The 13,781-nt window shown below is 42.4% G+C and overlaps 1 protein-coding gene across 1 annotated transcript in view; it reads left to right on the forward strand.

The window, feature by feature from the left end:
- The window catches only part of PIK3R3 (phosphoinositide-3-kinase regulatory subunit 3), a 323,162-nt gene that overhangs the window by 17,061 nt on the left and 292,320 nt on the right, over positions 1-13,781 (forward strand). Inside the window, exons 2-3 of the mRNA XM_063139463.1 lie at positions 4,381-4,476; positions 6,744-6,821. Of these exons, the coding sequence (XP_062995533.1) occupies positions 4,381-4,476; positions 6,744-6,821 (174 nt within the window). The remainder of the gene's footprint in view (positions 1-4,380; positions 4,477-6,743; positions 6,822-13,781) is intronic.

The following is a 13,781-nucleotide window of genomic DNA, read 5'->3' on the forward strand; positions in this document are numbered from 1 at the left end:
TCCTAAATCCTAAGCTTGCTTGGAAAGACTATTGCAAGCACCTGCTGAGTGCACGGTTTACACATAAATATGTCCACTGCTATCACTACAACTATTCAGGTTTGAGCCATGTTTTCAGTTTCAGCATGTGGTTTTAAGGTTGCTTTGATGAAAAACCAATCTCTACCACGGTAACCCCTTTGAGCCTGGCCAAAAGCCTGATTCATGAGAACCTGCCTGCAGGTCCAAATGTGGGCTAGCAGTACCTGAGCACATGGTAAGCACATGATTATTCCATTGCCCACACAGTGTCCACTTTTTTGGTATCTTGCCATCTCAGACTAATTATTGGAAGACTTTGTAGTAGCCTGAGAAAAGGTCAGTGCTGCCAAGCTATGGGTGTCCAGTGAAAAAACGGTGTTAACCACTTCACTCTATGCACAGACCCTGTGAGCAATCCACATTTTTTCAACAAATATGTGGGCCATGTGAATTGGTCCTAACTTGGGCAGGATCAAGATTCCTGGAGTATTCTGTGACTTTCATCACAAGCATATACACTTGTATGCATTGATTTTTAACAGCAAACTAGTTTGTAGGTAGATGGCAACGCTGGACATTTTTAGGAGCATTGCAGTTAACAAGAAGGGTTACACAATTAAAGTAAGAAAACAATAATTTATTTATTTATTTATTTATTACATTTTTATACTGCCCAATAGCAGAAACTCTCTGGGCGGTTCACATAAGTTAGGTAGGGTGACCATATGGAAAGGAGGACAGGGCTCCTGTATCTTTAACAGTGGTATAGAAAAGGGAATTTCAGCAGCTGTCATTTGTATGCATGCAGCACCTGGTGAAATTCCCTCTGGGCAGGGCTCCTGCAGCTTTAACTGTTATGGTGAACATGGCTCAAACTGTGGTAGAAAAATAATGGTTAGTTTGTTTTTTAATAAGCAATTAACTTTTAAGATATTACAGTCTTAACAAGGCAGATTTGATTAATTAAATGTTAGTTTTCAGTTTTGTGGCTTTTCTCAGTCGTTTCAAGATTGGGAGCAAAGCTGAGACTTTATTTATTTATTTATTTATTTATTTATTTATTTCATTTATATACTGCCCCATAGCTGAAGCTCTCTGGGCAGTTTACAGAAATTAAAACACTGAACATTAAAAACTGCTATACAAAATTTAAAAGCATAAAAAGCATAAAAACCAGATTAGATACAATATCCATTTAAAACAACATTTCAGTATCCTAGTTTAGGCTGCAATCCTATAGATATTTCCTTGGAAGTAAACCCCATTGAACTCAACAAGAGTTACCCCTGAGTAGAAATGTGGAAATGAATTTGGAGTGACAAGTGCTGTGCCCTGTGCGTCCAGATGACGCACGGGGGATCCCGGGGTCAGGCAGGGTGAAACCTCCCTGGGCACGGGGTAAGTGAAACCCCATTTAGCCCGGTTTTTCCCACAGTCCTGGCCTCAGGTCGGGCTGAGGCCGGGACCGCAGGCATGTGGACCGTTCAGCCGCTTTTCCCAGCTTACTCTACTTACACGCGAGTAGCTGGGAAAAGCGGTGGACGGGCCACAGCGCTCCTTCCCCCGATTCCCCCCCATGACCTCCCATGACCTCCGATCCCCCCCCCGTCCCCACCTCCTGTGTCCTGACGCCGCCATCCACAGCCGCTCTGTCCCACTGATGCCGCCACTGTCCCCAGCCGGCGTTTCCTTTTGTTGCCATGTCCAGCCTGCAGGACATGGTGACAGCAGGCATCACAGGATGGACATGGCAGCAACAGGAAATGTCGGCTGGGGACAGTGGCGGCGGCAGCGGGACAGAGCGGCTGGGGACATCAGCAGTGGCAGCAGGACACAGGAGATGGGGACGGGGGGGATCGGAGGCCAGGGGAGGTCGTGGGGGGGAATTGGGGGATGGGGATGGGGGAGACCCTATTTTTTTAAAAAAACAACCCTTACCTTTCTGGTGATGCGCTCCTGCGCACGCCGGCCCCTTTAACAAAAAAAAAAAAAAAAAAAAAGGCAGACACGACGGGGCTTCATTGCATCTGACATGTAGATAGGCGTGACGGCCCGTGCTAATTGTAGCACGGCCTCGCTGCGCCTGAAGCATCAATTTTCAGGTAGATCTAGCAAGGCCCTAAGATTACTAGATTGCAATTCAACGATCCACATTGTAACTCTATTGTTCCTGATGCAGAAAAAAGGGAACTGTAGTTTCCTGCCTGTTCACCTTAATTTCTATTGTCTAGGAGCACCATCGGAAGGGGGAAAACATGCACCCCTACCGTCACTTCTCCGCCCCCGCTTTCGTTGCTTGATACTTCCTCTTTCAAAAGATGAAGTAAACGACATGCACGTGGCCCATTCAGTGGGCTGCTCTGATCGCGCTGCTTCTCCTGCACACAGCAGGAGATAGCAGCAATTTCTGGTTCTAGAAATATATCAGACTTTCTGGGTGGTTTTTTGTGGCATGAGGAAGGCCAGAAGGGGTGGGACGTGCATGGGACGCAGTCGATGTCATGAGAGGGACTCATGAAAATCCGTGAGTGCCCAGCAACGAGTGTGCAATAAAACTGTTGTGTGGCACAGTTGGAGTCCTGCTTAGGGTGGTGATAGGGAAGAAATGGCTAGGAGAATCCTGTGCCTGGGGAATTTAAAGGTAAAGTGTTGATTTCTGGATTGCAGTCCGGCAACCCTAAATCACTATACTTGAAACTTCCCCCTCCCAAAACTGAAGGAACACTCTCTCCATTACTGAAGAGAGTCATTAAAGAGACAGAAAACATACATTGAAGAGAGTGAAAAGCATAAATGTGTACATACCCAGTGTTTGCTTCTGATGCTAGTTAATATTTTTTTGTATCTAGCACACAGCTGTGTGAATTCACTTCCGGTTTAGAAATTTTAGGTATCCTTGTCCAAGCTCTGATGTCAGTAATTCCAGTTTAGTAGCCAAGTTGGAAGCAATTCCCTGGTTGTCAATTTCACCATTTCTTAAGGATTGCAACTGACTCTGCTTTCTGGAGTAATGCAGCCACCTGCTGGCTGGGATTAGTGCTAGTAAATGTGCATTATTAAACACAGTTCTGTTCTGAATACTGCAGGAGAAAGTTACCCTATGTTTTAGAGGTCTGGAGCTATGGAACAGATTTTCTCCAGCTTATTTAGTATATATCAGAATTGGGGGATTCTGTATCGACACAAACATTTTGCTACTGGAGCATAGCGCAAGAACAGACAGCTCTCATGAACCAATGTGAGTTCCAAAAGATGAAAGAGTATGTTGAGCCAGTCTCTTGTAAGTTGAAGAATCCCCTACTTACATTTGTTTGTTACCCTGTTCCCTCCTTGTACCTTTGTATTACATCAAGATTGTAAACTTGTGGGCAAGGATTGTGTTGTCGTTTTTAATCTTTGTACAAATTTATAATTATTATTATTGTCATTATTATTATTGCAAGGTGGTGATGGGACAAAGACCACAGCTGGGGACTCAACATCAGAATTTTCTGTTCTTCTAAAGTGTAATGAAATAGAAATGAATTTTAGGGTAGATGTTAAAAAAAAATGAACAGAACTTGGATTAACAAGTGATATTATGAACTTTACAAAGTGCATTGGCACAAAAGGCACAGAATATTACTGAGACGAACACATAGCACTTTTGAAAGCAAGCTTAATAATAGTGAAAATGTTCCTGGTCCAGGATAGTCCACAGTCATTTTATTATGACTGCCAGATATAGATATATTTGAAACAAGCTTATAAATGACCAAAAGTACAACATAGTGGCATAGTACTTTTTTGTTTTTAATGGGGATAGCTGTTTGGATAATGTTATGGGTGTTATAGCCCATAGGCACTCTCCACAACTAGCTTCAAATTGAACCATGATGAAAATTTGCAGAACTAGTTTTTCAGAGCTCATCTCTAGTCAGGAAGATGTAACTTGGCACTGAATACAGGAACCTCACTTTTAAACTGTTATACCAGTATTCACTCTGAATTCACATTACAACTGGAATTAAGCTATGGTCTGTATCAGTCTTTCATTCTCTCTCTCTCTCTCTCTCTTTGATCTTCTTTGACTGGAATCTCCTTTCTTCTACAGTGAATTGCTGGTTTACAAATGATGTGTTTGAAAACATAATCTTCTCATTTTCTTTCCATTCAGTTTAGTAGCTGGGAATAGCAACCAAATTAATTTGAATCTTTTCGGAGATGATACCCGGCTGGCTAGCGCCAAACATCTCTGGCAAATGAGGGCCCGAAGGAGGCATTTACCATGCTGCTTAACTGTCATAACTATCATTTTAACTGGAACGAGAAAACATGTGAGTTAAATTGTCTCTATTTCTCTTTCTGTCTTCCCAACAGGGGGCCCTGGGCAGGTGGAGTTTGTCAATCAGTTAAATCTCCCCGAACAAGCACTGCTGATTGTAATGAGACTTGTTGAAGCTTTAGAAAAAGAAGGTTGGTGCTAGGCCTCCCCCCTCCCAGCATCATGCATCCTAAACTGCTGATCAGTATGTATTTTAATTTTGTAAATCACCTTGTCTCTGTCCAGAACACAAAGAGCATATCCAATATTTAATAGTGGGGTACAACTATTCTTAATTGAACAGGTGATTCCTATATCTTCCAACATTTCTAGAAATCAGTACGAGGCAGGCAAAATGTATAGCATCATCAGACGAGTGTTTTATCACATGCTCGTTACTGGATACTTATGGATACTTTTGATGATGACGTTTGCCTCCCAGGCATCTCCTGCTCTTTCTGCCCTTTTTTTCGTGACAAAATAAGACCCAGTAAATCTGTTTTTTTTTTATTGAAGCGAAATGTGTCACCATTTCCTGCTGAGTGCAGAAAAAGCAGCGCAATAAAAACACCCAATGAATGGGCCACGTAGTTGTTGCTTGCTTACTCTTTCTTCCCTTTGTGAAGAAAGAGGAAACAGTTCGTCCCTATTGTGGGACAGAAAAGCGACGGTAGGGAAACGTGATTCCCCCCCCCCCCGTCTGACGGCGCTCATAGTGGGGAAAAGCAAATGTCTATCTTTTTGCTCTTTCTTTGTCTCCCACCCAGCTAAAGAGAAACAGAGATGCTTGAGGAATTAATCCTTTGTGAATTTCTTTATGAAATGACCTCTTGGGTTAATGCATAGATCAAAATGTATATATCTACCAGATTTCACACTTTTCTAAATGTTGTAATGCAGTTCTTGGTAATTTAATATATCAAAATATGCATTTAAGTACATATTTTTGAAGAAAATATACATATAAATATGTATTAAAAACATATTTAAATACATGTTTTGGGATATTTGTACCCCGCCTTGCTACCAAGACAAATGGCACTCAAGGCGGCTGTCATGATTGAGATTTTTCCTCCTCTCTGACACACCTCACAAGAAAACCAGAGTGACAGTCAGTCATCAGGTGCCTCTGAGATTGTTGGGTTCTTTGGGTGATTTTGTTTTGACATTTTTAAAATAAATATACGTAAAACCTTAAAACATGGTATTTTATTCATTTATTTTTACGAATGCAATTTTTCCTTGCAAAAATATAATCAGCATTTGAAAGTTCAGTATTCTGACACTCCTAACTATAGTTTTGAAGCAGATGTTGGTGTGGCATATTGACGCTGACAACAGTTGAATGGAATCATCTGTTGTGGCAACTGCAAAACACACTATTATTTTACTTGTGGAAAATTGTAGTGCTTTCCAGGAAGCTGACATTTCTGTTTTATACCAGCTCTTCTTCATTCTTTTGACTACAGCCTGCCCTTGGTATTTTTTTTTTTACATGTACTGATCCTTCATTTCTGCCCAGTACCTGGTACTATTCCCACGATTTGTTTAAGACATTAAAATCGTAAGAAGAGCCATGCTGGATCAGACCAAGAGTCCATCTATTCCATCACTTTGTTCACACAGTGGCCAACCAGCTGTTGACCAGGGACCCACAAGCAGGACACATATGCCACAGCACCCTCCTGCCCATGTTCCCCAGCAACTGGTGTATATATGCTTACTGCCTCTGATATTGGGGGTAGCACATAGCCATCAGGGCTGGTAGCCATTGCTAGCCTTCTCCTCCAGGAATTCATCTAACCCCCTTTTAAAGCCATCCAAATTCATGGTCATCACTATCATAGAATCAGAGAATAGCAGAGTTGGAAGGGGCCCACAAGGCCATCGAGTCCATCCCCCTACTCAATGCAGGAATCCACCCTAAAGCATCCCTGACAGATGGTTGTCCAGCAGCCTCTCGAATGACTCTAGTGTGGGAGAGCCCACAACCTCCCTAGGGTGGGGTACATCCACTACATCTTGAGGTAGTGAATTCCATAGCTTAATTATGTGCTGTGTGAAGAAGTACTTCCTTTTAGCTGTCCTGAATCTCCCACCAATTAGCTTCATGGATGATACTGGATTCTAGTATTATGAGAGAGGGAGAAAAATGACTCCCTAACCACATTATGATGATTCCTCAGATAGCTTCCCCTCCACCAGCTGTTATTCAGCATGGACCCTCCCCACCCCCCCACCCCAGTACAAGCAAATGGTAGAATCACTCTGTTCACTTGCAGAGGGAGAAAACCTCTGCAACCTGGCCTTAACTTGGCCTTGTGGGTGCAGTGGTGCCCCATGGGTGCCACATTAGAGACTCCTGGTATATGCTAAGAAAATCTGACTTTTATTTCTTCCATTTCTGTTGTACTTACAGGCATAGATAATGAAACTCTCTACCGATACCCTCCCAGTTCCTTTTGTAATGCTCAACTCAAACACATGCTTCTGACAGGTAAGTCATGGCTGTAGGGCCCTGTGAAATAATGACTGAACCATTAGAGGCAACTGGGGAAGTCTTATTTGCAGTGGGCTGTTATAGTTGTGCAAGGCTGGAATAATTTGCCTAGTGTACAAGTGTGTATCCATTGCTGGAGCCATTTTATTGAGATGGAAGGGCCCAAATTCTATGGAGTAAGGTGGCAAAAGGCTAATGCACGGGACATCTGGATGGCTAGGATAGGGCAAAGATGTGGTTGCTGTACAATTCAGAGACCTTTCCCATCTGGTCAGGTGAGCCTTGAAAATAGAAGAAGGCTTTGATATGGCTTTTTCAAAGTTCTAGCAGGACAGAATGCAGCAGGCTGTAGTGCCCAGGAGTGTGAGTTTTTGCTCACACAGAATGATCACTGGGTAGCCCAAGGGAAATAAACCATTTAGTCTGCATCACAGAGTGGTTGTGAGGATGAAATAAAAGGACCCCTTGTCAATTGTCCAGATTCCTTGAGTTTTAGATACAAATGCGGTAAATAACTCCTTTTTAAACGTTAAGTACTGTTAGGTTTGTGATAAAGGCAAAGTGCCCATGACTGCATTTGAAATCAAAATCAAACCTTGCCTGAAAACCTACCCCAAGAAGTGCAGCAAGAATTTCTGTAGCCTGTGTGTTAGGATCAGGTGGAAGTGCCCCTCCTCCTACAGATGGGTGGGCTACATCCGCCCTGGGGGCTACGGCTCTGCCTGTGAAAAACTCTGTGGTGCGTCTTCCCACCAGCAGTAGCATTGAAACTGGGCATTCTGGACAGGGCGCGGGATGCGGGGGTGGGGGTGGGGGTGGGGGGAAGGGCAGAGCCAGATTTGGATCTGTTGATTCCAAGGCTCCTCCATGAGGCTCCAGGATCAGGCCCTTCATCTGTGTCAGTTCCAGGCTGGCATATAACAAAGCCTTTGATGGCTTAATTCATCAAGACTGTACCTAGTTTAAATTGTTTTAATTGGTTGTACTGTTTTTAAATTCTATACTGGTTTTAACTTATTAATTGTTTAATTTGTTTTTATCTGTGTATATTTATTCTTTTTACATTGTTTGTATGATTTTACCTGTACGCCGCCCTGAGATCCCAACAACAACAACAACAACAACAAATTTACCCTCCAGTTGGAATTAATAGGAGGGTTTAGAAAGCAACCATCAGGGTGATTTTAAAAGGGTACATCTGCTGCCTGCCCCCAGCTGCTTGTGCCACCAGGGTTCTGGAGGTGGTGGATGATCCCCTTCCCTCCTGCTCCATTTAGGATTGCTTTGCAAGTCCCTTTGTATGCTTCTTATTGAGAGTGCAATGTGCCAGCCTATACATGTCTACTTGGAAGTAAGCCCCATTGCGTTCAATGGGGCATACTTCCAGGTACACGTGCATAGGACTGCAGCCTGAGAGCTCCATCACACCAGTGTTATAGCCTGCTGTCACAGTGCGTTGCATACAAAGGACTCAGATGACACCATCCATGTCCTGCCCTGATCTCGCCTCTTCCCCCCATCTTTGCGAGGTTTCCAAGTGCAGGGAAGGAATGTTTTTTTCCAGCAATGCGCTTGACCCTCTACGTGTATTTTTATCCCATCGTACTCAATCCAATGTTCTGAGGGTGGGCAGCATTGCTGATGAAAGGGAGGGGGCATGCCAGGGCGAGGTGTCCCTGCGAACAACCAATAGATTGTAAGGGGAGGTACAAGTGAGATCTGCGGGGTGGGGGAAAACAGCAAGTCCAAGGAGAGGTGTGAAGATGAATGAAACGTAAGGCTTTCAAATGCTAAGTAAATGGAGGGGGATAATAAAAGGGCAAACATTCAGGTGTGATAGAGCTTTAAGAATTGATTATGGTTATTAATAATAACAAACATATAATAAGGTAGGGGGAGGAAACTAGCCACATTGCGTGGGTGCATGGTCAGAAAAGAACAAAAAGCTTGTGTTGCATCAGTGTTGTTGGCATTGATTTGATAGCACCTGTAACATCAATAGTATGTGGCACAACACACGTGGGCATGTTTATATTCTTGCTTTAAAAAAAAAAACTAGTGCTGAGTGCTCTCTTAAGGTAGTATCCCGTTGACCCCTGCTTGCACAACAGGGCTTTCATGGCTGTAAGCATAAAGGAGCAGAAATACTTGTTTCCAAAATGGAGCAGCTCAGTGGAGGGTTTCCAGGGTTATTTTTAGAAGTTCCAAAGCCTCATTGCACAACCTGCAAGTTCTGTGGGTACAACAAAAGCAGTCAAGCTGGAGGGGACGCCTTGGACACTGCAACTCATTTTGCACCAATAAAAAATGAATTTGAAAATTTGCAAGAGGGCCCACGCAGAATTCTTTCAAGAACATTTATTTGGAATTTCATTTTTTTCTCCGTCCTGATTGTGCATTCTCCCCTCATACAAAGGCATTACGAGAGCACTTATCGAGGCCTACTTTACAAACAACAACAACAACACACACAAAAAACAGTTGTGAATGACAGCTGTCCATTATGCCTCCTCTATTAATGGAGCGTGAAAACAATAAAGGTCAAAGAAACAGAAATTGAGTGAATGGATTATTTTCTCCCCAGTGCAGAGAACCGGCACATAAACCTTTAGGCTACAGCAGTCTTCTTTGAACCTTTAGGAATTACGTGGAGTGTAGGTCCGAGTTGCATAGTGGTGGCTCTGGGAACTTCTAGACAAGACGTTTCTTGTGCAATTGCCTACCTCATCAATAATAATAATAATAATAATAATAATAATAATAATAATAATTTTATTTGTTACTCGCCTCTCCCTCTGGATCAAGGCGGGGTACAACATAAATGCAAACATCTTATAACTAATTAAAACATTTAAAACTAATACATTATTAAAAACAGCACATTATTAAAAGGCAAATTTAAAATTCAACTGGGTAGGCCTGCCGGAAGAGATCAGTCTTTATGGCTTTCTTAAATTCCGGAAGACTGTTAAATTGACGAATCCCTCCCGGCAAGCCATTCCACAAACTGAGAGTGGCAGAAGAAAAGGTCCTCATAGAATTTTACTGGGGGGGTCGAGGCAACATTCAATTTGTAACCCCCTGGGTTTTCCCACCATCTTCTTCCATCTTTTCTAACCAGAAAAAAAGCCATTGAGAAAAAGGCAGAATAGCTGCACAATGTCTTTCAACTGGTGGCACTAAGAGACCTTCATCTGCAAGCACCTTCTGACTTTCCACATGTCTGTCAGCTCTTGATATGCTCCTCCTAAATTCTATCCATGGTGCCACTATAATTTCCCCTATTCAGCAAGACCTCTTGGGTCCCTCTTTTATTTAGGGATGTGTGGGCATTACTAATTCCATGCAAATTGTCAGGTGTCTTTTGTTGCATCATCCACTCATTGATCAAATTGGATGTTTTCACCAGAATTGTGTTCTCCTTGTATTAATTCAATGAGCACTAATTCACAAATGCGCCAATTCACATTAGTTAACACGAAGTAACACTAATGTGCATTGGCGAAGTAAGACCGATGAACACGAGCACTAATATGAATTAGCACAAATTCCCCCCACCTTGTGAAAAAGTGGTAGACAAGTCCATAGAATCTTTGTGACTTGGAATCCACAGGTTGGATTCATATAAATCTGTAACCGTTTGAATCCGTTGTGGATAGCATCATGTACAATCACGATGCTATCACATTTTGCACTTAGATTTTCTATTTCTCCCTTGCTTCTTTTGAAAAAAATACTTCAAATATCTCTGGGCTGCATGGTACATTTTCTGGCTAGATTATTAACGAAAGAAAGGGGGGGTGTTTATTTTTTGGCCAAGCCTTTTGAATATTTTGCCCACAAGATGGCACTGTGGCATCAGGCAACGTGGCCTTCTTCTCATTTTTTCCTGGCTGACCGTGTAACGCACAGTATGATGCTTTGGAGCAGCACGTGGATCCACCCTCCTCTTACCTGCTCCGGTCCCTCTCTGCTCTGTTGCCTTTGAGCGGATGCTGTTTGCAATGATGGGAAGGATGCGGTGTCAAGCTCAAGCAGCCAGGCTCTCTGACAGCCGAAGCCCAGAGGCTGTCACGCCGGGAGGTGTTGCTATGGAGAGGAATCTGACGGGATATCTATATAAAGAAACATGAGCTCATCCATCCTCCGCAGAACTAAGAAATCAAGTCCCGAGATACCTCATTGTCTGCAGTGAAGCACACAGAAGCAGCAGCAGCGAAACAGTCTCACGTTCAAGTGGAGAGTAATACACGGACAAAGTGTCTGATCTCAACCACAGACCAAGTCACACACAAGACTTTTCAAACTAGACCAGTCTCTGGAAACCCTTTAGCCCAGGTGCACCGGCTGAGGTAAAAGCCAGCAACAAGTATTTTAAAGGATGCTCAAATGTATCCCCCTGCACGTAAACCAAAGCAGGACTCTGTACTTATGAAGGTCCCATACTAAAGACTGGCTTAAACCTGAATCAAAAGTCTGACAAAATCACCAATTAGTAAGGCTGGAAGTTCTTTTGAATGGCCTTTACCCTGACTCATAGTATGCAAGATTCAACAAGGAAACCTGCCACTGTTAAACTGGAGTAAAAATTATAAAGGGTTTGCATAGTACCTAGAGGACCAAAGACCAGCCCCTTGAAGCACACCAGAGCAAATTAACTGAGACATAAGTGGTTGATGCTTTATTCCATTGCCCCCAAATTCTGGAACATTCTTTCTAATGTTTAAAGTAAGCTTGCTGCTGTTTTATGTCATTCTTTTATGGCCTCTCAACAGGAGTCACGGAAAACAATTGCTTTGCCCCTGCTTTAATCAGGCATTTAAATATTATTTGAGCATCTAGATGATTTGTGAACCGCCCAGAGAGCTCCGGCTATTGGGTGGTATAGAAATGTAATAAATAAATAAATAAATAAATAAATAAATTTGTTGTCAACATTGACCTCAAATGGGAACAAACCTTGTTCAAGTCACTATGATTCGCACCCAACCCAGTGTTTTGAAGCAGTGGGATAGATCCTGGACCGGTGGCTTTAAGCTTATAAAAATGTTTTATGCAAATGAGTCATCCATGCAACTTACTTGAAGATGATCCTGTGAGCCATGAAAGTATTCTTGACAGTTTGTGATCTTGGGATTGTCAGTGAACAAGTAGCTTAGATGGCCAGTTCATAACTGCCTTCAAAGTCATGCAGTCACAGGAATCAGTCCAGCTGCAAAATATTACATTGGAACTGGCTCATAGTTTCTTTAATGTAGTTGAATCTGTTTCAGTTCAGTTGTGCTGAATTTGCGCAGCTGATTTCCACTTTGATATTCAAGGCAACTAAGCTAGTTAAAGTCAACTTGGATGAACCCAATGAATTTCGAACTTGCTAAATAAAAGCGGGGGGGGGAACTAAATATATTCAAAGAAGCTGAATTATAAGTGAGGATTCACAGGGACAATGTGAGTTTTCAATGAAAAGTCTATTTAAAAGACTGATTATAGAATTTAGATCCACAAATTATTAAAGTCATTTTTATAGTTCTTTAATCTATAACCACTATTGTTCAGCCTGGATGTATTGCATGGACAAAATGTTGACTCAGACTGAGGTTCACACACGCTTGCATCTCCCTACCCAAGCAGGGATATCATATGTCTGGACTGTCCTGCTTGCAGTTAACACTTTTGTGCTATGGGTGCAGGTCCCTTATAGACATTGTCTTCATTCAACATGAATGCAATTTGGTTCACCAGGAAACAAAATTGGGCTACAATGTACATTGATGTAAATTTTCATCAGGTACTGGAGATAGTGTTTGGACCACAAAGGAGGTGGGCATGACTGAATTGTGTTGTAGTTAAAATGGGTTTTGGAGTCATATCAGCCAAGAAAATTAACACAAGACTTTCTTTGCAGAGTAATTTTGATCTTGGTATCATGGGAGAGGAATGTAGCTGTGGTCTGTTTACCAAAGCACACCCATTTGCTTCTTTAGAGGGGTGGGGAATCCATAAGCCTAACAGATATGCAGGCCTATAGGAACTATTTCGAAGAGTAATACACACACATTCCATTCCAGAAACACCATTTTAGAAGAAGCATTTATTTTTCAGATCAAAAAAAGTGGGAGCCTTCTTATGCTATCTGAGATGACCACCATTTTGAATACGGCACACTTTGATTTTTTGTTGCCTCACTGCAAATGACAGCTCCAAAGATGAGGCTGTCAAGTTATGGTTGTACAGAATGGCATCGTGGAAACTGCTTCAGTTTGAAAATTGTGTGGAGGCTTCTCTCAGCTCCACTGCCAATTTTCTTGCTCCTCCCTCAAATCCCCAGAAGCTGCCTTACCCAAACATTGCTAACTAGCAAAGGTTTGGGTTGAGTTGTAAGTTGGCACAAAAATTATACTGTAGATTCTATAATGATTTTAATTACTCTCCCCCATCAGGAAAAAGTTGACTTCAAAGAAATCTTACTAATTGTAGTTGCTGTAATATGCCCCTAAACCCTTGATACTACCAGTGTGGGAGAAGTTAATGGTACATAGTTAGGCTCTTGTGTGGGAGAGGCTGCCCTGGGTACATTGCTGAGCTCTTGTGAGAGGGAGGCTGTCTTGGGTACATGGCTGGGCCCTTGTGTAAAAGAGGCTGCCTTACAATCTCTCTGGAATTTGGATTATAGTAATTATTAAGGTCTCCTCTGGATTCAGCTGGATGATGCTGTGCCTCTCTAGGGCCCTCCTTGTAAAAGAAGCTAGAATAGATGTTTACAGTAGTGGCTGATAATGATATATGTGTAATTGTAGGACATGTTCATATCCAACGGGCATGATGCTAGAGATAGTAAATAAAATGCTGCATGTCCAATAAACGGGTGTATAACCCCACCTTCTTAACTACTGGCATGTGTGAAACAAATTCTGAAAGGGATGGCTGCTGTTCATAGTCAAATGTAGCAGATATTTT

Source organism: Elgaria multicarinata, chromosome 1, assembly GCF_023053635.1.
Source record: "Elgaria multicarinata webbii isolate HBS135686 ecotype San Diego chromosome 1, rElgMul1.1.pri, whole genome shotgun sequence".
NCBI classification, from domain to species: Eukaryota; Metazoa; Chordata; class Lepidosauria; order Squamata; family Anguidae; genus Elgaria; species Elgaria multicarinata.